This window comes from Jaculus jaculus, chromosome 2, assembly GCF_020740685.1.
Source record: "Jaculus jaculus isolate mJacJac1 chromosome 2, mJacJac1.mat.Y.cur, whole genome shotgun sequence".
Classification (NCBI taxonomy): Eukaryota; Metazoa; Chordata; class Mammalia; order Rodentia; family Dipodidae; genus Jaculus; species Jaculus jaculus.
The window spans coordinates 22,721,228-22,748,219 of NC_059103.1; the positions used below are offsets into that span (position 1 = coordinate 22,721,228).

A 26,992-nucleotide genomic window follows, 5' to 3' on the forward strand; every position below is an offset into this window, starting at 1 on the left:
CCTTTCCTCCCTTCCCTTGCGGGTTGCTGTGTTTGCGGCTGGCACGAGCTGGCACGAGACAGAGAGCCCATTGCTGGAGGCAGAACACTCCAGATAAAGCTACACCAGAGCTCCGAGAGGCTCTGCCTGTGAGGACAGCTGCTCATTGCTGTGTAAGGCCACGTGTGGTCCAGCCAAAGCCCCCAAAGGTGGGGGGGGCAGGTAGAGAGGAAAGGCTGCTGCCTCCACTGTGCCCATCACCAGGGCCTATCTTTGGAAGCCTACTTCAAAAGCTCCTCGCCAGCTGTGGAAGACACCATCCATCCATGGGCATTGTAAACCCCCCCCCAACGAGGTGGCCAAAAAGCCCCCACTGTATATGTGGGGGGGCAGCCATCAGTGGCTCCGTGACGATGCCGTGGGATTCAGGAATCTTCCAGTCATGGGATGAGAATCAGCCATTTCGGGACTTCACTTGCTCATCTGTGAAACAGCCGCACCCCCAGACCTGTTCTCTTACCCAAAGGGGATTTTGTGCTCATCAAGTGAGAAAGGACAGAATGGAGCTCTCCGGCGTCAGCGTGAGAGATCTTGTACTTAGGTGCTCCATTCCGAAACTTTTCTAGGAAGATCGAGGCCACACCGACCTGCCATCGAAGACAGTGCATAGCCTGCCCGCCGTGAACCAACTGCCGCCTTCAGACCATTTACTTTCTGCTCCTGGGCCTCAGTTTCCTCAATTGTAAAATACAAAGGGCTAATGCTGGAAGTACTGCCTCGAAGGCTCTCATCCCACTAGCTGGGGGAATTTGAAAGGATCCTGGAGCAAGCTGTCCCAGGCTGCTGACCCACTCAGGAGATGACAGAGCTGCTGGGCAGACAAGTCTCACCCCAGTGTGACAGCCTGTCCAGTCTGATAGCGTCTTGTAGCTCCAACCGTGCCATGGTCACCTCCTTCGCTTCTCTTTGGGGAGCCACTCACCTGGGGTGGGTGGAGAGGGCTGGAAGCAGGCCCTAGAGCTGAACCCCTCTGAGGCTCAGAAACGCAAGTGGGGAGAACATCGAGTTCATTACCACTTTTCTAGGGGCAGCTGGGACTTTGGCTGTTTTTCTGTGCCCAGAGCTGATCCTCTGGTCCACATGCCAAGGGACCCAGAAGCTCATTTCTGCATCACCAAAGAAGGAAGTGAGGTTGCCAGGGGATATTTGTTCCCACATCCCGATGAAACATCAGGGCTACGCACCCCCCCCACACACACACACACACCCCACATTTCAGTAGCTTTCAACTTGACAGTTGGCTAGGAACCGGATGCTCTACTCCTGTGCTAAAGCAGCAATCCTCACCACCATTACCACTAGGGGACACCCAGAAAAATATCATATGCCCCCCCCCTCCCCCCCCCCCCCCGCCAGCAATCTCCTCAGATGTTAGCACCCAATCTCACAGCATTGAAATGCATCACAGAGCAGTCCGGGCCAGCCTGAAGTCTCCTCATTTGTCCAGAAATGGCTTTCCATAATTTAAAAAAAAAAAAAAAAAAGCTCATGGCCTTAATCAAACTATGCCTGCATTGATGACTCAGAATCCCATGAGTCTCTACAGCCTGCAAGAAACTGCGCATGTCACTCAGAGGCAAAAAAAAAAAAAAAAACACAGGGGAAACTGCGCATGTCACTCAGAGAAAAAAAAAAAAAAGGACTCACTAGCTCACAGACTTTAAAATGCATGGATTTTGCTAGGAAAAAAAAGAAAAGTTAGCATTCTCACTGAGACACAATGGAAGCACTTTGACCAGAGATGGTGGTGTAATGGGGTACTTTCAAATGTAAGCAGTGCAGTCAACCAGCAACGGGAGGGAGCTATGTTGCCTGAGGTCTCTTGGAGAATCTGGTGGTCAGGCATAAGGCCTCAGGAAAGGAGAGGGGTGGTCTCCTACATGGGACAGTCACGCAGGCCAGGCCATTGCCATCCTGAGACTTCAATGCACGTGTTCCTTGGATGTTGACGTCATTGGCAACTGTTCCAGCCACCGCACACTCGGCCGTGACCCTGTCGTGTAAATGTGTCACAGATAGCTCGTCCTTGCCCTTTGGCACCCACTCCCAAGTGAAAAACAGGTGTGGCAGTCAGAGCAAAAGAAGGAAGTTGGCCATACCCTTCTTCCTCTTTTGAGAAGGCTCAAGGAACCAGGAAAGATTTTTGTGACCCATGACCAAAGTGTGAAGCCAGTGAAAGAGGTGGAAGAGGCTCATCTCAGCCAGAGTGGCTTGTTTTGTGGCTGCCGGATCAGAAGACTATGGGAGGAAAAGGGGACAGCACACCTTTAATACTGCACACCTTTAATTCCAAGCTGAGGTAGGAGCATTGCTGTGAGTTCAAGGCCAACCTGAGACTACATAGTGAATTCCAGGTCAGCCTGGGCTAGAGTGAGACCCTAATTAAAAAAAAAAAAAGCAAAGAGCCAGGAGTGGTATCACATGCCTTTAATTCCAACACTCAGGAGGCAGAGGTAGGAGGATTGCAGTGAGTTCGAGGCCACCCTGAGACTACATAGTGAATTCCAGGTCAGCCTGGGCTAGAGTGAAACACTACCTTGGAAAAAGAAAAAAAAAGAAGAAGAAAAAAAAAAAAAACTAAAGAAAGGGAAAAACATGTTTGCTTTATTTTCATCTTCACAAGGGAAACAAATCATTTTGCCTATGTATTCGGTCTTATCCTGGTAATCCTGAGAAAGAAAAACAGTACTGGGTTAAAGTCCCACTCACACAGGTCACCAAGCGTCCCAGCCTCAGAGTTAGCCTTGAGAGCCACAAGGATTAAACATTTATTGGAGGGGCAGGCATGCAAGATGCAAATTAACTTACTCCTTCACTCTCAGGTGCCAGCAAGAACTCTGAGGACTGCAGTGTCCCATGCCACTGTGTGGCCATGGTCGGTGCCATTCAGCTGCAAACTAAAGGCACAAGCAAGAAAAGCAACTGTGCTCCCATCCCATGTTTCAAACAAAGGAGAGCACTTTCTTAGTTCCTCTTCTACACCGAATCTATTTGGAGACACAGGGAGGAACGCACACATTTAAATTTTTTTAATTAATTAATTTATTTATTTATTTGAGAGCAACAGACACAGAGAGAAAGACAGACAGAGGGAGAGAGATAGATTGGGAGCGCCAGGGCTTCCAGCCTCTGCAAACGAACTCCAGACACGTGCGCCCCCTTGTGCATCTGGCTAACGTGGGACCTGGGGAGCCGAGCCTCGAACCAGGGTCCTTAGGCTTCACAGGCAAGCGCTTAACCACTAAGCCATCTCTCCAGCCCAAATTTTTTTTTTATTTATTTATCTTCAAGCAGAGACAGAATGGACGCACCAGGGCCTGTGGTCTTTGCAAATGAACTGCAGACTCAAGTGCCACTTTGCGCATTTGACTTTACGTGGGCACTGGGGAATCGAACCTGGGTCATTAGGCTTTGCAGGCAAGCGCCTTAACCACTGAGCCACCTCTCCAGCCCAAATGTGCATTTTGAAAACTCTGCCTGAGACCTATAGATGTGGCTCAGTTAGTAGAGTTTTTGCATAGCATGCACAAAGCCCTGGGCTTAAGCCCCAGAACCCCGTAAACCTGGCATGGGTGGCGCGTGCCTGTAATCCAGTACTCAGGAAGTAGAGGCAGGGGGTTCCAAAGTTCACGGTCATCTTTGGCTACACAGGGAGTTCAATGCCAGCCTGAGTGGAGATGGCAGCAGAGGAAATATCACTGTTTTAAGCCCTTGGACTTGGCACAGGCATATGAGATACATTTTTTGAGCATGTCCTTCTGAAATGATCAAATACCAAGGAGCAGGTCCTTTCTGAAGTCCCATGAGCACATGCTGAGGGCGGGGGAGGCTCACTCGGCCCCTCTGGCGACCGGGCAGAGACGGGCCACCACAGGACGGGGGTGGAGTGAGCCTAGCAAGTCACACACAGGTGACCCTTATGGCCACGCCCAATGTCAGGTTTACAGAGGGCGGAGCTCAGCGTCGAGCGCACGCTTGCGCTCCCTCACTCACTAGGGAAGACTGGGCGGATGCGCTTGCCCTCCATCATCCAGCAGCCGCTTCCCAACAACTCTTACACAACAAGGCGCCTTAAAAGTGGCGAGGCGAAACGTACCTTTTCATTACTTACGATGAGAGAAAGAATGGGTACGCTAGGGTCTCTTGCCACTGTAAACGAACTCCAGATGCATGTGCCACTTTGTACATCTGGCTTTACGTGGGTACTGGGGAATCGAACCTAGGGCGAACATGCTTTGCAAGTAAGAGCCTTAAACAACTGAGCCAACTCCCCAGCCCAAAACACACTTAAAAAATAATATTTTCTGTTAGCCAGGCGTGGTGGCACACGCCTTTAATCCCAGCACTTGGGAGGCAGAAGTAGGAGGGTCGCCATGAGTTCAAGACCACCCTGAGACTGCATAGTAAATTCCAGGTCAGCCTGAGCTAGAGGGAGATCCTACCTCAAAAAAATTTTTTTTTTATTTATTTAAGAAAGACAGAGAGAACAGGCATGCCCAGGCCTCCAGCCATTGCAAACACACTCCAGACACGTGTGCCACTTTATGCATCTGGCTTTACATGGGCCCTGGGGAATCAATCCTGAGTCCTTTGATTTTGCAGGCAACTACCTTAACCACTGAGCCATCTCTCCAGCCCGAAAACGTACTTTCTAAGCCGGGCGTGGTGGCGCACACCTTTAATCCCAGCACTCGGGAGGCAGAGGTAGGAGGATTGCCATGAGTTCGAGGCCACCCTGAGATGACAGAGTTAATTCCAGGTCAGCCTGGACCAGAGTATGACCCTACCTCGAAAAAAAAAAAAATGTACTTTCTGATGAGCAAGGTGGAGAGCGTCCTCAGGGATAAGTAGACAATGTCCCAGTGTGTGGCCACATCACTTTGAACACCCCATCCCTAGACAAGGGGTAGAGGTGAGTGAACCCGGCAGTCAGGGGGTTGTCCTGCGACAGGCTTGTCGCTAACTGCTACAACTGTGCACGTGCCTAGTGGCCACTAGAGGCTGCCATTCGGCTCCAGGATGCAGTAAACTGGGCAAGGCGTGGGCATGCAGACTCCCTTTCTGACATGGTGAGGGTCACTTTGGGAACAGGTAGACAAACAAGAAATGAAGAGCTAGATTTAGTTTCCCTTAGGTGCCCTTCCTTCTGGGGAGTCACTCAGCCAAATCTGTATTCAAGGGAACAAGTGGCTGCCCAGTCCAAGAACGACTGACTCCGACAGACTTTCATGTTTCATGCTCCCTTACAGCAAATGTTCACCATCCTGAAAAAAACAATCCCTTCCTGATTTTGCCAAGAGAGCTCGGAAACGCCCTCTGCTGGTAGAGTCGTTTAAGGGACATAGTGATTTTTTTTATTATGCAAACTAACTAACAGAGAAAATATTTATATTAAAGATAAACAAAATGGTTAACCCTTGGAGCCCATCTACAGTTCTGAAATGATTCATCATAACTTCATTTTTCCATCAAGGAATATGTTTTTGGTCTTGACTATTAATACAATGCAAACCTATACTGATAAAAAATAATAATAATAAGGTTCCTCACATACTATTGAGTAAAAAGAGAAAAACCAGGTTGGCCTGGAGAGATGGTTCAGCAGTTAAAGGTGCTTGCTAGAAAAGCCAGATTGGCAAGATGCTGTGTTTAGTAGGATCACATTTAAAGCCATTTGCAAATTTACATATGTTTGCTCATGGTTGGGTCTGAAAAAAATGAGATCACGGGATGTGAGCTAGGGTCATCCTGAGAGCTACTATGTCCTGGGCCTTCCTTGCTTGGTTTAACATCTTCATATAAACATGTATGTATCATGCAAACAATGGGAATTCATATGTTCAATAGTTTGACTTAAGCTGAGGAAAAGGTCCACCCGGTAGGATGCTTGCCTAGCTAACACGAGGCCTTGGGATCCATCCCTGGCACCATTTTAAAAAAAATAGATGATTTTTCCAACCTTCACTTTCCCAAAATACTCAGATGCTTTGCTGGCAGGCCCGTCTCATCTGAAGTAGAAGTGGGGCAGAGGGCAGGACCCCCAGCCTGCCTTGGTCCAGACCCCATTTGACAGGCTGCCAACTATGTCCCTGGCCCTGGAGCTGCCCTTGATTGTAGAGCACTAACCCGCTCTTTCTTCCTGCACCTCCAAATGGCCTCCAAAGAAGGTAAGCCACTTGCAACAGGCAGACTTCAATCTGGGTGCCTGACCACCAAAGTTCAGTTCGGGGTTTTGGTGGTCGTTGTTGTTTCTTTAGTGAATACAGTTAAGAAATTCTTTGTCAGAGAATTGCTACATGTGTGTCTTGAAAATGAACCAAGTGACAAACGTCCTGTCTCTGAAGAGGTCAGCTGGACACCCAATGGGTGAGCTTGACCAGGAAGTCTGTACGGCACAGGGGAGGCACGAAGGTCAGGCGACCTCAGCACTCCATCTCAGCAGAAGACACTCCCACATGGGGTTTCTGCTGGGCTCTGGAGGCCACTGATGTCCCTCTCCACAAGCTTCCCTACTTCCTCTCTCCTAGGATAAGCCACTTTGCTTGCAATAAGGCACAGGAGCGTGACAAATGTTGGTCCCCACATGATGCAGTAGGAACCCAAAACTCTACTGAGAAATACCTCCCACTTATCATACCACTGGCCTCTCAAGAATCCATGGGCCCCGCACGCCCCTGGAATAAAGCGAAGGAGCATTTGTAGAGAGCAAGGAGGGGTGAAGAGCTGATGTTCAGGGACCAATGGCCAATCTGAGGACACAGAAGAAGCTAGGCTCACCTGCTCCTCTGCTCTCCCAGGAACTTAGCCACTGCCCGTCGGAGGCTGGTCCTGCCTATCTAACCCCTCAGAAACATTACTGTGCCCAAACATACTACAGGATCCTCCTGAGGAAGGGCAATCAGGGGACCCTGTCTCTCCACCTGGTGACCCTTCAGCTGTCTGAGAACATCACGTCTTGAACGCACTCTTTGACATTCAAGATGGTGGCAGCCATGACGTCTGTGCTGGGGTAGGAGGTTGCTTCTGGAAGAAAGGAAGGCAGAGCTGGGAGACAGAACTGTCTAAGGACACTGGAGTGTTGTGGGCACATTAGATCAACTTTCCTTGGAGGAGGCGACTGGGGCCCTTAAAGGGTGAAACAGCCAAAGTCTATGTGGATAGATGAGACAGAGAGATGAGGAGGGACATGCTGGCACATGCTACGAAAGGAAGGATCTCAGCTCACTGTACAGAGACAAATGAGCCAGGCACACAAGTCGCTGGCATACAGATGACTCTTGTGAGGGGCCTGGAGCACTCTAACTCCTGGAGGGGGAAAGTGGCATAGAGGTTGCCGGGCTGGGGGAGGAGGGAATGGAGAAGTGGGGCTCAATGGGGACAGAGATTCTGCCTGCAAGTAGGGAACAGGGACAGATGGTGGCTAAGCTTGCACAACAGCTTAATGGGGCTTAATGCTACTGAATTACACATTATGGTTCAAGTGGGACAGTTTGTGTTCTCTGTAGTTACTACCATGAAAAATATTTTCTTTTTTAACATTTTTATTTGCAAACAGAAAGAGAAAGACAGGGGGAGAGAGAGAGAGAGAGAGAGAGAGGGAGAGAATGGGCACTGCAAAGCCTAAAATGGGATCATGGGGGAATAGTGAACAATAGTTAATTCTACAAGAAAGTGCCAAGTGGGTTTTCTGAGTGACTGGGCCATTTTGAATGCCCACAGCAATGCATGAGAGCTGTTGTTGGTCCCTGCACTGGCCAGCACTTGGTACTGCCTGTGGTTTGGGCTGGCCATTCTCACAGGTGGGCAGCACCTCATGGCTCTGACATGCACTTTTTTTATGGCAGTGGCCACTGAGCCACTTCATGTGCTGCTCTGTGTCCACACGTCCTCTTTGCTGAAGGGTTTATTTTGTCCAATTTTTAACCAATTTGCTTTCTTGCCATTGAGTTTTGAAGTGTTGGATTTTTTTTAAATATTTTTACATATTTTGGTTCCAAATCCTTTGTCTTTTTAAAATATTTTATTTATTATATTTGCAAGTAGAGAAAATAGGTGTGCCAGGGCCTCTAAGCCACTCAAACAAACTCCAGATGTATGTGCCACTTTGTGCATCTGGCTTTATGGGGGTACTGAACCCAGGCTATTAGGCTTTGCGAGAAAGTGCCTTTAACCGCTGAGCAATCTCTCCAACCCATCTTTTGTTTTATATGTGATTTTATAAAATACTCTTTCCTAGTTCATAGATTTCTGTTCATGCTCTTAACAGTTTCATGGAAAATAACATTCTTAAGTCTGGAGGGGATCCAAATGACACCTCTTATTCTATAGGGGTCAGCTTTGGGTGTCAGGCCTAAGAAACCCTGATAATGAAGACTGCTGTCCTGTGTTTTCTACTTAATTTTCAGGTTTGTTTCTTTTTGGTTTTGTTTTGATTTTTCTAGGTAGGGTCTCACTGTAGCTCAGGCTGGCCTAGAATTCACTATGTCGTCTCAGGGTGGCCTTGAACTCACAGTGATCCTCCTACCTCTGCCTCCTGAGTGCTGGGGTTGAAGGCATTGCACCACCATGCCTGGCTTTAAACTTTCAGGTTTTTACATTGGTTGATAACTCATTTTCGGTTAACTTTTGTGTGATGTGTGGATTTGGGTTGTGGCTCCCTTGTTAGCATACAGATGTCCAATTGTTCTAATAGTACTTGTTAAAAAGTCTGCCTTTCTCCACTGTCTTTGCCCCTTTGTCAAAATGCAGTCTGTCACGGTGGCAAGGGTGTACTGATGGACACCATTCTGCCCCATGTGTCCGTGTGTCTGCTCCTCCTCTAAGACCAACCAGTGTGCCTTGATTACTGTAGTTATTTAATAAATCTTAAAAATCAAATCATGATTTTCTTACCACTTTTTTGTAATGGCTCAAGTATGTTGATTCCTCTGCACTTTCATATAATTTTAGGATCGGTTTGTCCATATATAATCAGAATCCTTTTGCCAAGCACATTAACTCTGTAGATCATTTTGGGGAGAACTAGCATATTTACTCCTTGAGCTTTCCAGTCCATGAACATGGTATGCCTCTTCAATTAAATCTTCTTTGCTTTCTCTTCTAGCTCCTAAGCATAAAAATTCTATCCAGTGAGATGTCTTATTTTGTCTTGAGGGGGTGCTAGGAATTAAACCTAGGACTGAACCCTAACTTTACACATGCTAGGCAAGTGCTTTACTGATGAACTCTACCTCAGGCCAAGATGCTATTACCCTTGTCATTAGATTCATACCTTGTGCTTTGTGTTATTGGGTATGGTAGTGTTTTGAATGTGTGGTTTGATTTAGCTGTTCATTGATAATATACAGAAATATTATTACCCAAATGTCCTTTTATTTTTAAAAAAATCCACTGTAAGTATAAATAGAATGATAACTGAATTGCTACCTCAAATTATGTATGAAACTGACAGTGTAGAATCAAAAGCCCAGGTCAACATCATTGTTTCAGCCCCTCTTCAGTGCCTATGAGAAACAAAATTTGCATGGCGTTTGACATGCAAATGGATTCCACATCTTCTGATCTATATTAAAAGTGACCTAAGGGCTAGTGAGATGGCTTAGGGGTTAAGCGCTTGCCTGTGAAGCCTAAGGACCCTGGCTCAAGGCTCGATCCCCCAGGACCCACGTTAGCCAGATGCACAAGGGGGCGCTCGCGTCTGGAGTTCCTTTGCAGTGGTTGGAAGCCCTGACATGCTCTCGCTCGCTCTCTCTCTTTCTCTTTCTCTCTCTCTCTCTCTCTCTCTCTCTCTCTGCCTCGTTCTCTCACTGTCTGTCACTCTCAAATAAATAAATAAAAATTTAAAAAAATTAAAAAAAAGAAAAACCAAAATATAAAAATAAAAAGAGAGAATTAAAAAAAATTAATTAATTAAATTTTAAAACAGTGACCTAAGCAGGGCGTGGCAGTGCACACCTTTAATCCCAGCACTTGGGAGACAGAAGTCTGGGGATTGTTGTGAGTTTGAAGCCATCTTGAGGACACATAGTGAATTCCAGGTCAGCCTGGGCTAGAGTGAGACCCTACCTTGAAAAAAAAAAAAACAGGAAAAAAAAATTGACCTAAATAGTCCACACATCAATTCACCAAACAGTTGGTGCCTGCTGCATACTGAGCCCTGTGCTTACGACCATCACTGACACCTGATGCTGTAGTTGTAAGTGTAACCTATAGACTTCATGAGCTCCTTAAAGAGGTAAATACTTTTCCCCCCAAAAGTCTGGTGACCAATATATGCACTATGAAAATAAGCCATGGGCAGGAGAGATGGCTTAGCGGTTAAGCGCTTGCCTGTGAAGCCTAAGGACCCTGGTTCGAGGCTCGATTCCCCAGGGCCCACGTCAGCCAGATGCACAAGAGGGGAGCATGCATCTGGAGTTCATTCGCAGTGGCTGGAGGCCCTGGCGTGCCCATTCTCTCTCCCTCCCCACCCCTCTCTCTCTCTCTCTCTCTTTGCCTCCTTTTCTCTCTGTCACTCTCAAATGAATAAATAAATAAACAACAAAAAAAATAAGTCACAAAAGATGGTAACTTTTCTTTCAGCATTCATCTATAGTAGTTCATCATGGTGCATAAGGTCTGATGACAGGCGCTCGGGACAACTGGTCACTTTCAGTCCACTGTGAGAAAGCAGAGAGAGATGAATGCTGGCGTTTCATTTGCCCTCTTCTTTTTACTTAGTTATCTTTATTTTATTTGCTTGTGTTTTAATGGTTGTCATTTATTCTTGAGGCGGGGTTTTGCTCTAGCCCAGGCTCCATCTCACTCAACATGAATAAGTAGTGTTTTCAGTTCAGGCAGTCTCAGGGTCACGGCGACATGAGACAGAGTTTGAGGCACAGAGGAGAGCTCATGTGCCCACTCCAGAGGGGATTAGTCTGCTTTGTCACTGCTGATCACTTTTCCTTATCCAAACTAGAGGCCTGTGGTGACTTGAGCTTTTCTCTCAGTGTCTTGTTTAACCTGCCCTGCCTTAGCTGGAATCACCCTTAAATCAGCTCAACTCCCTTTGTCAGGCAATGGCTTCAAAAGCACTTGGCAGGCTGGAGAGATGGCTTAGCGATTAAGGCGCTTGCCTGAGAAGCCTAAGGTCCCATGTTCGACTCCAGACTCACATAAGCCAGATGCACAAGGGTGATGCAAGTGAAAGGTAGCACATGCCCACTAGGTGGCGCAAGCGTCTAGCGTTAGATTACTCTAGCTGAGTGCCAAATCTCTCTCTCTCTCTCTCTCTCTCTCTCTCTCTCTCTCTCTCAAAATGAAATTTAATTTTTTAATTAAAAAAAAAGAACTTAGGGGCTGGAGAGATGGCTTAGTGGTTAAGCACTTGCCTGTGAAGTCTAAAGATCCAAGTTCGAGGCTCGATTTCCCAGGTCCCATGTTAGCCAGATGCACAAGGAGGCACATGCATCTGGAGTTCATTTGCAGTAGCTGGAGGCCCTGACGCACCATTCTCTCTCTTTCTCTTTCTCTCTTTCTCTCTCCCTCTCCCTCTTTCTCTCTCTGTCACTCTCAAATAAATAACTAAAAATAAACAACAACAACAACAAAAAAGAACTTGGTTGGGGGGTGGTGGTATACAACTTTAATCCCAGCACTTGGGAGGCAGAGGTAGGTGGATCACCGTGAGTTCGAGGCTACCCTGAGACTGCAAAGCGAATTCCAGGTCAGCCTGGGCTAGAGTGAGACCCTAACTCAAAAACAAACAAACAAAAACAAAAAAGAACTTGGCCCTGAATCAGAAGTAGCAGCCATCTCACCTTCCCAATTGCAGTTACACTGTCAAATATCCTGCCACCAAGTTCTAGGCTTGGCTCACATGTGCCTGTCCACAGTTCTGCAGCCTCCCAGTAGTCTTCCATCCATCCAGATCCACAAGGTTGTAGGGACCTAGCCTCCCTCAGGGAGACTCAGCTGGGGCCTGCCTTGAGCCATGCACCTCTCTTTTTCAGGACCACGCAACAAGAACTCACTACGGCTCCCTGCCCCAGAAATCGCAACGTGGGGCCCAAGAGGAAAACCCTGTAGTCCACTTCTTCAAGAACATCGTAAGTGATGCCCGGATATTGGCTCTGATGGTCTACTGCCAAGTCAATGAGCTTCTGAGCATACCAGAGGTCCCAAAGGGGGCTCCTCAGCTGTACCTGCCATTTAGGGAAACACTCTGTTTTAACAGGAAGTCAGTTCTCCTGAAAGTCACAGCCAGGCAATGCTTTGTGTAAAACGCGGGCTTTGCAACTCCGTGGGAACAGTGACCAGGTCAGCGATGGCCGGGTCAGGAGGAACAAATAGAGTACAGCATGTTTTAGGACAGCAAACCCCCTGTGTGTGGCACAGTAACAGGGACATTTGCAAGGTGTACAGAACAGGCCAGAATCTCATGCAAGCATTGTAACGTGGAGACTGAACAGGCATGAGTGAACAGTTGATGCGTGTAGGATAATATATATATATAATGTGGAATTTTTGCCTCCCCTATGAAATAAAGTGTTCAAAATACAAGAACAGGGGATGGAAAGATTGCTCAGTGGTTAAGGTCCTTGCCCGCAGAGCCTAACAACTGAAGTTTGATTCCCCCGTCCCCACATAAAGCCAGGTGCACAAAGTGGCTAGAGGCTCTGGCATGCCCATTCTCTCTCTCTCTCTAACTCTCGCTCTCTTTCTCTCTCTTTGCTTGCAAATAAATAAAATCTTTTTTTAAATACAAGAACAAAACTACAAAGTTCAAATGGTAAAACCTCAGCATGGATTCTGATGGGTGAGTTTAGGAGCCTCAGACCCAAGATGGAGGCCGGGAGGGTGGGTGTGGGGAGCCTTCAAAGCTCAAGGGCAGATAGGAAGACAGATGTTGGGGACTGGGGAGATGGTTCAGCAGTTAAAGGCACTCTTCTCCAGCCACCCCCATAAAGCCAGACCCCCCAAAAGTGAAGACACATGTGGTGGCTTCTGATGTATGACAGTAGCTGCCTCTATAAAGACATCGAGTGGAGACCCTTTGGGAGCGGGAGGGGCTGTCCCCCAGGGAGGACATGTCCTTGCAGCCCACCCTTCTGTCTTCCAGGTGACACCTCGCACACCACCTCCATCTCAAGCAAAGGTAAGACCTTGAATGTCTTGATTCGTCACCGCGTTATTCACACATCTTTCCCAGAATCCCCAAAGCATGCCCAAAAAGGAGTTGGGCTTGGGACCACCCGAATCCACCCAAAACCTTTTCCCTGAGGCTCCCACCTAGGATATGGGAGGCACCCTCCTCCAGCTGCACACACAGGGCCAGCTAATGGCAGCACTCTGAGCAGAGACCTCCATGCCTTGGGGGCTCTCAGGGGCTCTGCCAACCCCTGGGTCTGGAGAACCTGGGGAGTACCTGGTCCCCTGGGGAGGCCATGCCATTTTGATTGTGCTTGTTAAGGACATCTCCCTCACTGACCACTATGTCATTGTTTCTTTCTCTTCCTCACACAGGGGAAAGGCCTGTCTCTCAGCAGATTTAGCTGGGTAGGTGACCACTGTGCTTCCTGACTCTGCCCTCCCTTGCAGTCTGCACAGACGCTCACCTTTCAGTTCTGCTCTCTTTCAGTTGCTTAATGCGCTCCTTCTCTTTCCTTCCCAGACCCAGCTTGCCTGCCTCTATGAAAGGGCTACTTGCTATTCCGGTGGGGGGTAGGGAGCAGGGGAGCCTGGTTTTCCTTTCAGCATGGCTTGCTGTGGGACCAAGACCCAGGTAAGGTGAGAGCCCATCCTCTCTTCCTCACATGAGCTCTGGGCTCCTTCCCAGAGAAAGGCTAAATCTCATAAATAAAAAATTTTAATTCCTTCCCAGTGCCACTGGTGGAGAAAACACACACCAAAGGGTCAAATGCAGACTGGGGCTGACCATCCATCCTAACTGATTCTTACTGTCCAGATAAAAGGAATGCTGAGAAAGGTTCTGTGGTGCAATGGTTAGCACTCTGGACTCTGAAATGGGTGCTGTATTCAATTATTTCATTTATTATAACCCCCTCCTAATTCATCTGAAAGATTTAGGGCTTGTTTGTGTTTTCATGGTGACTAACTTTGGGCTACTAAACCACCAGGAAAACCTCCTTAGGAGTTTTAGGCTTTGAAATGCAATGGCAAAAGTTGGGCATGGTAGTGCATGCCTTTAATCCCAGCACTCAGGAGGCCAACATAGGAGGATTGCTGTGAGTTCAAGGCCAGCTTGGAACTAAAGAATGAGTTTCAAGTCAGCCTTAGCTAGAATGAGAGCCTACCTTGCAAAAAACAAAGAAGCAAAAAAAAAAAAAAAAAAAGAAAGAAGGAAGGAAAGAAAGAACAAAAGAAACAAAGAAGGAAAGAAAGAACAAAAGAAACAAAGAAGGAAAGAAAAAAGGAAGGAAGGAAAAACGGTGGCAAAATTTCAATGAAGATTTCAAGTGGTTGGGTGGCTTGGTTTCTAAGTATTACTGATTTTTGCATCTGAGCGGATGTAAAATGCCTTCTGATGTATCCTATCAGCAGAGTCCAGGTATGACTGACTACCTGATAAGGAGAGATAATGGTCAGAGTTAAGTGGAGACAAACACCAACCCATTGGCTGTGATGGTCTGTGTGGGGACAGAGCCTGCCTGTGTCTGCTGCTGGAGCAGCCAGCATTATGTAAGTGGATGGAGGAAGAAGGAAGGATGGATGGGGAAAGGGAGGGAGGGAAAGGAGAAAGAAGACAGAAGAAAGGAAGAAGGGAAAGCAGAAAGAGGAAGGCAGATAGCCCAGCATGGGGCCCATGCCTGTAATCCCAGCACTCAGTAGGCAGAAGGAAGAGAATGAGTGCAGAGCAGGCGCCGGCCTGGTGGGCTGCATAGCTACGTCTGCCTAGGGAGCCCCAGCCTCAAAAAGAAAAGAAAAGATTTGGCTGGGTGTGGTGGCGCACGCCTTTAATCCCAGCACTCAGGAGGCAGAGGTAGGAGGCTCGCCGTGAGTTCCAGGTCACCCTGAGACTACAGAGTGAATTCCAGGTCAGCCTGGACTAGAGGGAAAACCTACCTCGAAAAAATAAAAAATGGTAAAGGAAGGAAGACTCACTTGAGAAAAAGACAGAGACACTTCCATGGCGCTCCTAGAATATTCTAGCATACTACTTACGACGGTGAATTATAAACCAGACGTTTTCTGGAAATTTTTGTGTGAATGCATATCGAGCCTGTATTTTCTCGTGCGGCAAACCTTCGAAACCGATGCCAACGGGGTGGGAGCTCACGTGGACCAAGGCTCAAGGCCAACTAATTTTATTTTCCACGCCAGCAGGAGACAAAGATGGTACCAGAGAGTGACGTCCATTAATACCCAGGAATCTTATTTTAGATACCGTTTGATCCGCTTCTTAATTTTCTAGGCCTGGGCTATTGCGGTGTTACACCAAGCCATCACTGACCATGGGACAGTAGGGCGAGGAGACCATCCTGTCTCTGGCCACGTGGAGGACTGTGGGCTCACCAGAGAGTAGGACAGCTTTGGGGGTCCCCCTCTGACCTCTCCCAGTTGGGGTCCCTCCATATCACTCTGTCCCGAGCACGTTCCTCCACGTGTTCTCATCCCATCTATTTGCCAGAGCTGCCGGACTTCTCTCCTTGTCTGGAGCTCCAGAAAGCTCCATTTGCTTTCCCCAAACTCTGTTGTATGTACCCTGGGAAATTCTAGGTTGTTCAAAGATTAAGGAAAAAAAAAAAAAAGATGAAGAATTTGAAATGAGAAAAAAGTCACGTAGATTATTAAGCTGGTTCCTGAATTCCGTTTCAGAAATTCCTGAAGCTTTTCTTTTCTGTTTGTTTTTTAAGAGAAAAGTAATATCTTGGGTTAGGGGCGGGGTCAGCGTTCACTCAGGGAGCCTGGCTGCCCACCACATAGCCGCCTCTGTGGGGGGGCATCATTCTTCCATAGTCCCTGCGGAGTTGGTACGTGCCAGGAGTCCCCACGATGGGAGGGTGGCGCTGGCTTGCGTCTAGTGTGCAATGCTTCTCTGCTACCCCTCCCCATGCCTTACCTTATCTGATAACCTAAAATCAAATTTCCTCTTGAAATCAGTTGCCTGGTATCTAAGGGGAGCCCTGTCACCCCCAAGCATGCAGACGGATGAAAGGGAAATGAACAGGGGAGCTAACATGGGGGAAAGTGACTGGTCACATGGCCTGGATTCAAGCTTCTGTTGGGTCTCTGGAATCTTCTAGATCCCACCTTTAGCACCACTAATATGAAAGGTAGCTGGATTACATCTCTTGGTCTTTTTTGGGTTATTGGGTTGTTGTTTTTTTTTTGCAGTTTTTTGTTGTTGTTTTGTTTTGTCTTGTTTTTGTCGTTTTCAAGGTAGGGTCTCACTCTAGCCCAGGCTGACCTGGAATTCATTATGTAGTTTCAGGGTGGCCTCCAACTCATAGTGATCCTCCTCCCTCTGCCTCGGGAGTGCTGGGATTGAAGGTGTGTGCCACCATGCCTGGCTCCTAGGTCTTTTTGGCCAAGTCACTTGTGTGACATCAGTCAGGCTGGTGTACCAAAGGCGCTGGGAGCTGAAAGAGAGACCGTCAGTTCAGGCCCAGGAGGGTGTTTAGGAATGACTAGTCTCCCAGCTCTTCTAGGCAAAACCTGAGGCAAAATCTTGAGCTCTCGGAACAGAGCTCTATCTGGCCCGTCTCTCAGTAAAGACTCTTCCATAGAGTTCTAGCAACTCTGATGAGCCACTTCAACATCACCCAGGCTTTGAAAGCAAACCAGTGCTAGGACCCAGAGACCTTTATATCTTAGTTCTCTCTGGCTCTCCTTGTGCCAAAGCATCCGACCCATAGTGCCTGGAGGCAAGGAGCATCTGTTCTTCCTACCGGCCAGCTGCAAAGGGCACAGGTAGAGGGCTCAAGGCTCTTACCCACCTTGGGAAAGAAAAGCCCGATCCTAACCCCAGTGCACAGACAGGGAAATTGAGACTCAGAGATGTTCCCATGCTTGTACCAGGTCATACGTGTAGGAAGTAGAAGGAAGTGACGCCAGCTTGTTACCAGGCATAGCTTGGCTCCTATCTGCTGTCAATAGCTCAGTGCGCCTGATAAGCCCCCTGGGCCCGAGACTTAGGAATCCGTTACACTTCAAGAAAGGCAATCTTGCTGAGTCCAGAGACTTCTGCTTTTTCCAGGAGCTGGAGGAAGAGAGCAGGAGTGACAAGTAGAAAGGAACTTGAGGCTGGGCGTGGTGGCGCACGCCTTTAATCACAGCACTCAGGAGGCAGAGGTAGGAGGATGGCCATGAGTTCGAGACCACCCTGAGACTACATAGTGAATTCCAGGTCAGCCTGGACCAGAGTGAGACCCTACCTTGAAAAAACAAAAAAAAACAAAAAAAAAAAAAGAAGAAGAAGAAGAAGAAGAAAAGAAAGAAAGGAACTTGAGGACAGGACAGGGTACAGCACTGTCCTCCTGACCCCGAGACTCCAGCCCTCTGGAGATGCCCCCTGTGGGCCTCTCAGAGTTACACAAGGGTTTGCTTCCTTGATGCCATCCGATGATGGAGATTTGAGGGGTGTCTTTTCTCTTCCTTTGAGCTTAGCAGCTGCCACGCGGTGGTTCTGGCCTGGGAAAATGTCCGGCTGGAGCTCTCTGCTCCGCAGTGGCGCCGTCACAGACGTGAGGAGGACAGGTGTCCCTCCAGCCCTTCTCCATCTTGGCTCCAAGCCGCCCTGGCTCCTGAACGACTCGCCGGTGCCACGTGGTGGCATGGCTCCTCCTGGGTAGGCCCTAGTGGCAGCTGCGAGCGGACACTGAGCTCTGATCTTTTCTTGCAGGGGGCCGAGGGGCAGAAGCCAGGATTTGGCTATGGAGGCAGAGCTTGCGACTATAAATCGGCTCACAAGGGATTCAAGGGGGCCCACGACGCCCAGGGCACGCTTTCCAAAATCTTTAAGCTGGTAACGTAACATTCCTACCATTGGGAAACACTGGGCACCTCCGTGGGAGGTAGGGGCCTAGAACCACATATGCCATATTCATTGTGCCCCATCCGATGCCCCGAGAGGGCCTCCAACCAAACCATGACCTCTGAACAATGCCAGGGGTCAGGAAGAATGTCAATTAAAAGAGAAATTCCAGGATCCCTGGATTGGCTTAGCCAGAGGATCGCCACCCACAGCATGCCTTCCATATGCTGTCTGTCCCCAAGAACGAGGACAGAGGGACCTCCGTGAGCCAGCATGGCTCTGCCTTCTGAGCTGGAGTTTCCTGGGAAGTTCATTTGGAGGAGGGGCCTTTAAGAAGCGTGCCACTTTGCAATGCGTAGGCATTCCCTGGGGCCTCCCTATGAGCCTCTCACCAGGCTCACATCCGTGTTCCCTGGAGCTGGGCGTCAGTGGACCACCACCTTGATTCTCAACCAAGAGCCCAAGTGGGCATGCGTGTGGTGGTTATGCCTGGGAATGTCTTGTTGGAAGCCAAAGGGGGGAGCAAGTGAAGGAGGGAAGAGGAAGGGGCCCTGGAGCCACTCAAGGGGACCCAAGAAGCCCATGCAAGGGGCTCTATGCAAATGCTGGAATCACAGCTACAGAGACACAAGCCGTGCCCACTGTTGTTAGCCTAGCTCCTAACTGCTCTGAGATGCCAGTCCCCTTAGCCGTAGAGCTGGAGGCATGGTACGGACTTACCTCACCAACTGCTCTAAATGTACAAGTGGCGATGGACTTGTGGCAGGCTGTAGTTTGGCCCCATTGCTGACATAAACAGTACCTGTTGGGCCGTTGTATGTAACAACTGACTTGGGGTACAGAGCCGCATGTGGTGCTACAAGGCAGACACCCCCTGCTTCTGAAGACTAGAGCTCTAGCAAGTCCTGGAAGCCACTCTCTTTTGCCTTTTGGGGGTTCCTCCTCAGTGAGCCCCAATGGTGACGTCTGTCCAGGGAGGAAGTGGGCACCCCCCCAGACCAAGCTGTGATTCTGAGGCAAGTCTCAAGTGCCCCCTGAGAATTGTCTTCTCAGTGATATAAGAGAATTCCAACTCCCCCGGAACCTAAGGTGCTTAACGAGGGTGCGGTCCAGAGGGTGTGTGGGCCAGCACTGCCTTCCAAGGACAAGGAGGCACTGACACCCTTCAGGCAAGGGTCAAGGCTGTCCAGCGTTTTTTGTTTTAAATATTTTTATTTATGAGAAAGAGAGAGGGGCAGATAGAGAGAGACAAAAAAAAATGGGTAGTCAGGGCCTCTAGCCACTGCAAATGAAGTCCTGATGCATGTGCCACCTTGAGCATCTGGCTTACATGTGTACTGGAGAATCAAACCTGGGTCCTTGGGCTTTGCAGGCAAGTGCCTTAACTGCTAAGCCATCTCTCCAGCCCAAGACTATCCAGCTTTGAAAGGACAAGCCAGGTTCAGGCTGACTTGGTATCTGGCCCTGGTCACACCCACCCTGAGCTGAGGCACAGCTCTGCTCAGGGTCTCAATGGGGCTCTGAGCAGATTGTGTGCTGACAGCCAGAGGACCCCTGTTTCTGCCCATTTGGCCCTACTTTAATGCTAGATTAACTCTTAGGTATCCCATCTGACCTCCTTTGTTCTAGTCCTTTTTTATAATCTTTATTTTATTTATTTATTTGACAGAGAAAGAGGGGGAGAGAGAGAATGGGCATACCAGGGCCTCCAGCCCCTGCAAATGAACTCCAGACATATGCGCCCCTTTGTGTATCTTGCTAACATGGGACCTGGAGAATCAAACCTGGGTCCTTTGGCTTTGCAGGCAAAGGCTTAACTGCTAAGCCATCCCTTCTTCGTCCCCATTTTTTTGAGGTAGGATCTCACTCTAGCCCAGGCTGACCTGGAATTCACTATGTAGCCTCAGGGTGGCCTCAAACTCACAGCGATCCTCCTACCTCTGCCTCCCTCCCGAGGGCTGGAATTAAAGGCATGCACCACTATGCCTGACTTGTTCTAGTCCTTTCCACCTGTGGAGGTAATAGGAATGCCCAAGACAAGGTCGTCCTGGATTCATGTGAAAAGCCCTTGGCTTGAGGGACATCCCCATAAATAGGGTCTTGACTGCCTGGAAGCCAGATACCAAGTCTAGGGAAAGGGACAACGTAAGACTATAACTGGTCCCCAGGTAGAAACCTCAAGAGGGCTCCAAGTGGCCTTCACTCCTGGCAATGCTAGAACAAGATGCCATGATAGGCCCCATGTGGCTCTGGGGCTGAGGATCTCAACTGGTCACATGCTACGGGTGGGGCCTGGACTACTCGGGTGCCTTCAGCAATGCTACTTGGCTAACCCTAAGGAGCAGGTGTTGATGCTCCTTAGGTTGGGAACAGCACTGAAGATGGCAAAAGAGGGAAGCACCTTGGAGGGTTCCGGGAGAGGGAGTCGCTGAGCCAGGAAGCAAGAGTGTGATCCCAGGACAGCCTTGACTTTGATCCTGGTTAGCCCTTAGGGATTCCAAGGACCAAGCGACAGGTGGGACCTTCATCCTACCATCGAAGTGTGAAGGCTCTGGCAGAGATGAGGGAGAAGTGACTGGACTGGGGACCCTCTGGGCTGATGACGAAGAAGGCTTGGGGTGTATAAGGCTCTGCGTCCCTGGGTCAGGCGTATTCATTACCTTCTCATTGCTGGACAAAATATATGACAAAAATCAGCTTAAGTTGGGCGTGGTGGTGCAAGCCTTTAATCCCAGCACTTGAGAGGCCGAGGTAGGAGGATTGTTGTGAGACTACATAGTGAATTCCAGGTCAGCCTGTGCTAGAGCAAGACCCTACCTCCAAAACAAAACAGTATCAGTTGACAGGAGGAAGGGTTCATTTCAGCTTACCGTCCATCATGGTGGGGAAGGCGTGGCAGCAGTGCTGGGAGTAGAGCTGGTCACAGTGGGCACCGTGAGGAGGCAGGGGGCCATGACTGCAGATGCTCAGCCTTCAATCTCCTCTCTATACGGTCCGAGACCCCTCCCACGTGCCCACAGTACAGGGTCTCCAGCTGGCACAGAGCAGGGTGAGACACGCTGTCACCTCTCCTGACAGCTGCCCGAGACAGTTCCCACTCTGACTTAAGGCTCTGAGAGCGCTTGGCATCCTGCACCCAAGGCAGGTGGTGTTTGTGGCAGTCGCTGTCAGAGAATAACCAGTGTCAAAGACAACATCTCCCTCACTTCTTGGTTCGAACAGGATCCCACACTGACATTTTCCCACACTGTTCATCTAAGCAAGGCGATCCAAGTCGCTGACAGCAAACACCAGGCCCTTCCAGAGTTCTTTTCATGGCTTGCCAAGGTCCATTTCTTCTCTACTCCAAAGCCATGTGACACGGAGGACAGATGCTGACAGACCACAGTCATCTGCTCTGATAGCCAGGCATAAGCCCCGTGACACGTGCCACCACTCCCCACTGACCGAAAACAGCGAGTCCCCGGAGACTTCTTGTTTGTTGCTCTTGGATGAAAGATTGGGGTTCCCACAGAGCATTCTCTGGACAGGGGCAATGGATGGTACTCGAACCCATGCCAGCACCCGGACGGTAGCATCTTCACCCAGCAATGCCGTGTGTTTGTGTGTGTGTGTGTGTGTGTGTGTGTGTGTGTGTGTGTGTGTGTGTCCCGCGCACGCGTGTTTAGGGAAATGCAGTTATGCTTCAGGCCCTGGCGTCTTTGTTGCTGGTAAGGATGGAGACTCTGGAAGTGCACAGGGTACCACCTTCTTTGCCAAGCAAAGTGTAGACAGGATCTGCCCCTCGAGGTACGTCCTGATGCAAATCTGAGTAAGCAAATAGATTCTTTAAGTGAATGTCATTGTCATAGGGGAAAAAAAGAAAGAAAGAAAGAGAGAGAGAGAGAGAGAGAGAGAGAGAGAGAGAGAGAGAGAAAGAAAGAAAGAAGGAAAGAAAGAAAGAAGGAAGGAAGGAAGGAAAGAAAGAAAGAAAGAAAGAAAGAAAGAAAGAAAGAAGGAAAGAAAGAAAGAAAGAAAGAAAGAAAGAAAGAAAGAAAGAAAGAAAGAAAGAAAAGAAAACAGACTGTAAGTACTCAAGTAAGAGGGCCTTGGTTCTGGATGGGGGCAAGGAGAGGGCTGGGCAGGCAGTGCCTCCGAGTAAGGGGGGCTGAGCTGCTCAGAGCTCCATTCGGGGGCCACGACCGTGCTCCGTGGTGTCGTGAGTGCCTCCTGGCTGGTCCTGACAAGACACTTATAGAGCTGGACTGGTCACCCCAGCCCCTCAGAGCAGAATAGCTCCTCTCAGATGTGTGCCTCTCTTGTGTGCAAGCAACAAAGTGCTTTTTGTTTTTATTACAATTTTTTTCTTTATTTATTTGAGAGTGACAGACAGAGAAAGAGGCAGAGAGAGAGAATGGGCGCGCCAGGGCTTCCAGCCACTGCAAAGGAACTCCAGACACATGCGCTCCCTTGTGCATCTGGTTAACGTGGGTCCTGGGGAATCGAGCCTTGAACCAGGGTCCTCAGGCTTCATAGGCAAGCACTTAACCCCTAAGCCATCTCTCCAGCCCCCTGCTTTTTGTTTTTTGAGGTAGGGTTTTGCTCTAGGCCAAGATGACCTAGAATTCATTATGTAATCTTAGGGTTCACGCAAATACGAGGTGATCCTACCTAAAAGGCATGCACCACCATGCTTCCATGCCTGGGAGAGACTTGCATTTCTTTTTGGGGGTTGTTTTTTTTTTTTTTTTTGGTTCATTTTTGTTTGGTTGGTTTTTGTTTTGGCTTGGTTTGGTTTTGGCAGGAGTAGGGTCTCTACTCTAGCTCAGACTGACCTGGAATTTATTATGTAGACTCAGGGTGGCCTTGAACTCATGGTGATTCCCCCTACCTCTGCTGGGATTAAAGGCATGCGCCACCACATCCAACTAGACTCATCTCTTAAGTAGGTTCAATGTTGTTCCTGAAATTCTTTTTTTTTTTTTTTTTTACTTCATTTATTTATTTGAGAGAGAGAAAGAAGCAGATAGAGAATGGGTACACCAGGGTCTCCAGCTGAGGCAAACGAACTCTAGAGGGAGAAGGAGAAAGAGGCAGATAGAGAATGGGCGCTCAGGGCCTCTAGCCACTGTAAATGAACTCCAAATGCATGCGCCCCCTTGTGCATCTGGCTTAAGTGGGCCCTGGGGAATCGAACCTGGGTCATTTGACTTTGCAGGAAAGTGCCTTTACCACTAATCCACATCTCCAGCCCTGTTTCTGAAATTCTTTTTGGAAACAACTTTGTAAATGTTTTTAAATTTCTATATAGGTCAAAGGAAGCCTCAGTTTGTCAAACATAAACAGTTTTCCATGCATGTGGTCATGATTAAAATCTTACTGTATAAGCAGCTCATGATGCATCTACTGAGCACACGGGTAACCCAGGCCCCCCGGGGCTCCCTTGCTCCTAACCTCATTCTGCCACCTTTGCTACCTGCTTGTTTTGCACTCTTGGCAGCCAGCTGCTGGGGGAAGAGGCCCAGATTCTGCAGTCCGCTGTTGAGGTGAGGCTCTGGCTTGAAAGAACTACTGGCTCTCCCCATCTTTGGATCCCACGTCTTCCTCCTAGGTGCATGAAGAGGAACCTTTGCCTCCTGCAAGTGTCCCTGAGTGGTTGTGGGGTCCCTCAGGGAACACAGGAATAAGTGCTCTCCGCAGGTTCAATTTACTTCTTGACCTCAGATACAAGCCCAGGCCAGCCTTCACCTGGAGGGCCCAGCCCTGGCAATTATGGGCCCACCAAAGACTTAGGCCAGGCATGGCATGACAGGACAGAGGAAAACACGTGACTGGGAAAGGGGCATTGGCACTGCTGATTCTCGCTCTCATTCCTCTTTGCTGGCTGGCTGATCTTGGGAAAAAATAACCTTTCTGACCTTCAACTCAGCTGTACACTGACCACAAAAAGTGTGTATTCAGGCTGTGAGTCCAGGGTTTTGCTCACGGTAGGTATTTGGTAAGCTGTGGTCATGGTGTTAGAAAGTAGAGAGCCCGGTGTGGTCGTGACAGAGGCCTTCAATTCAATCCCAGCACTCAGGAGGCAGAGGTAAGAGGATCGTGGTGAGTTCAAGGTCACCCTGAGACTACATAGTGAGTTCCAGGTCAGCCTGAGCTAGAGTGAGACCCTACCTTGAAAAAATCAAAACCAAAAAACAAAAATAAAAAAAAGATTGCACCAATATGTCCATATGTCCACCCTTTCATTTCAACACAGAAGTCAAAATGGCTCCTCCCACAAGTCATCTTGAGCATCAAGGGAACGCCTCCATTTTAACCCAGGAGCACTGCGTTTTCTAGAACAGTTGTATGGGGACTGAGTTCCTAGGCAAGGGCTAAAGCACAGAGCTCTGGGCTGCTCCTGTCCAAGCTCTTTGTCGGCAAAGCAGGGCCTGGGGTGAGCCTTGTCCCTGATCCTGCATCTTCAGGACCAAGGGAGCAGTTTCCTGGAGGGGAAGTTCACAGAATAGTGACAAGATGTCAACACACCAACAACCTCCCGGACCGCTAACTGCAGTGCTCAGAAAGATGCCAGGCAGCTGACCCTTCACCTGGGCTGCAAGGAAACATCTAGGCTAGGTCTACCCTGTGTGCCTACCTACCGGCAACCAGCGCAGGCTTAGGCCCAGGCGATGCACTTCCCTGGTTCCCTGCTGGGGAACACCATCTGTCTGGTCTCTCTTGGTCTTGGGGCTCACATTCCAAATAAGAGCTCCATTATTATTTATTATTATTATTATTATTAACAACATATTTTATATGGGTACATCATGTGCTGGTATCCTCTTTTCCCTCATCCCTGGCCCCATTCAGCTCAGGACCCTCCTCAGTGGGGTGGCAGGTATTCCCGATGGGGTTGTGGTTTATGCCTTGCGGGAACAGCAGTCAGTTTTGCCTCTGGGCATGATGTCTCAGCCTGTGGCTCTGACAATCTTTCTGCCCCCTCTTCGGCAAACTTCCCTGAGCTGTGGTGGGTGAGTTTTAAGTCTACTTCAGTGATGAGTTCTTAGGAGCCTCTGGATCTCTGCTTTGGTAAGTGTTGAGTGTCCTCAGGGTCCGTCTCCTTCGCCCTGGCGCTGATTATCAGGCTCACCATGGAAGCAGCGCTCTTGCTCTGCGGTTTCAGCCGTGGCTTGGCTGAAGCGCGAGGGGTGGTTTATCTCCTCGGGTCTCGCTACCTTCTGAAAAAGAAGAACAGATTCTCCAACAGAGAGCGAAGTCAGCCTAGTTTAAATAAGATAAGCATTGTTAATTTCAGGAGAATTTGATGTATGTAACCCCTCTTTTAGCCAAAAGACTGGTGAGAGCTTGGCACTGCAGAGCATAATCTTTGTCTCCGTAGGATTCTGCTCTGGTTCCCAATTCCAGGTCTGTGTGAGGAATGGAATGGAAAGATACACCCTAGCCCATGCAATATCACTCCCGGGCCAGATGGCTTGTGACTGACCAACCTCCTGGTGTGAATGGAGAGTGACATGGCCACAGGACGGACCCCAGGTGCTGCTGTCACCTAACTCCTGTGTCTTCCTTTCCCTAGGGAGGAAGAGACAGCCGTTCCGGATCTCCCATGGCGAGACGCTGAAGCCCTCTGGGCTTAGACCTTCCCAAATCCTGCCCTCTGCTTCTTAATTATCACCTGCCTTAAACTTTAATTCCCTTTGCACCAACTAGCTAGTCCGAGCCGACGTCCCCTCCTAACCTGGTGGAGCTGTGCACGCTTTGGGGCCGGGCCCACAGCGCCTTGACTGGCAGCCGAGGGTCTTCCAGGCCCTGCACCGTTCCCCGTGCACCTTGGCCCACTCCTCGGATCCAGGTGCACGGACACCCCTCCCAGCCCATCCCCACTCCGGCCCCGGCCTTCCCTTTCACCGTGAGGGGCGCCCCTCGAGCTGCCGCGGGCACTGCGGACAGACAGGCAGACCACCGCGGAGCACGCGGCGTGGGAGACTGTGTGATCCGGCAACCTTCCTTGGTTTTCTTCCCCCTAAAGAGCTTTGTTCTTCCTAGCAGGATCAGGCAGTCTGGGAGTGGCTTATGCACTGTGGGCTTGTGGTACGTGAGCGCAGGCTGGGCAGCTGTGAGAGTCCAGAGTGGGGTGAGCCCAGGGGCGCCTCCAGGCCGGCTGCTCCCTGCACCCCACCAGCTGATTTGGAGCGTGACAGAGGGAGGGAAAGGGGCGAACGGGCTGGGCAGTGGCCCCAACGGGAGACGGGGACTTCAGGAAGCAAGACGTCGTGCGTGGCCATCAAACGTCACCATCGCTCCTTGGTGGCCCCCAGAGCAGCTGCCATCAAGGACCCCGTTTCCTCGCAGAGCCCAGGGAGAGTCCAGGGACGTGGTGCATCTCAGTGGGACTGCAGGAGTGCTCTGGTGGCCTCGCCGGGTCACTCTGGCCACCTGTCCCGTCCGGGGGAGGCCAGCGGCAGCTCTCCCGCCCCCACCTCCCCGGGGCGGTGCTCATCGGCACCAGCTAACCTCGATGACAAGATAACCTCCCCTCTTACTTGCCTTCTAGAAATGACCCGTCCTTAGCGAACGACTTAAGAGCATGCCTGCCCATCGCCGAGGCGCTAACCTGGACGCGGGGCTGGCCTGGGCGGCCCCGCGGGAAAGAGAAGCTCTGAGTCCCCTTCTTCTCTAACGTCCACCGACGCGTCCCCGCCTCCCTAACCTACTGACGTCACCTTTTGATTTAGCGTGTCTTTTATAGACCTTCCAAAGAACCCCCCCACCCACCCACCCACCCCCCGCGGGCACCAGCCTCCCAAAGAGGGAAGGCAAGGATGGTCGCTGCAACGCAGAGAGCCATCTTGTTAATACCCTTCTAATTCTGAGTTTAGTGTGGGTTTAAGGTAACACCTATTAACATATAGCTTCGACGAAGAGAGGGTCAGAGAAAAACAGAGCAAAATTCCAGAAATCAACCCTCCAGATTGTTCCACACGTGACCCCCTTGCTCTC

The 26,992-nt window shown here is 49.5% G+C and overlaps 1 protein-coding gene across 9 annotated transcripts in view; it reads left to right on the top strand.

The window, feature by feature from the left end:
• Positions 1 to 26,759, top strand: part of LOC101615364 (myelin basic protein) — a 135,944-nt gene extending 109,185 nt beyond the window's left edge. For 3 of the 9 annotated variants that reach the window (XM_045143992.1, XM_045143991.1, XM_045143994.1), the window contains 5 exons: positions 12,030 to 12,125; positions 13,139 to 13,174; positions 13,543 to 13,575; positions 17,882 to 18,004; positions 25,569 to 26,532. In XM_045143992.1, the coding sequence (XP_044999927.1) occupies positions 12,030 to 12,125; positions 13,139 to 13,174; positions 13,543 to 13,575; positions 17,882 to 18,004; positions 25,569 to 25,613 (333 nt within the window). In that variant the 3' untranslated portion in view covers positions 25,614 to 26,532. The other 6 variants (XM_045143993.1, XM_045143995.1, XM_045143997.1 and 3 more) reach the window with 5 other exon arrangements.
• The last annotated feature ends 233 nt before the right edge of the window (positions 26,760 to 26,992 follow it).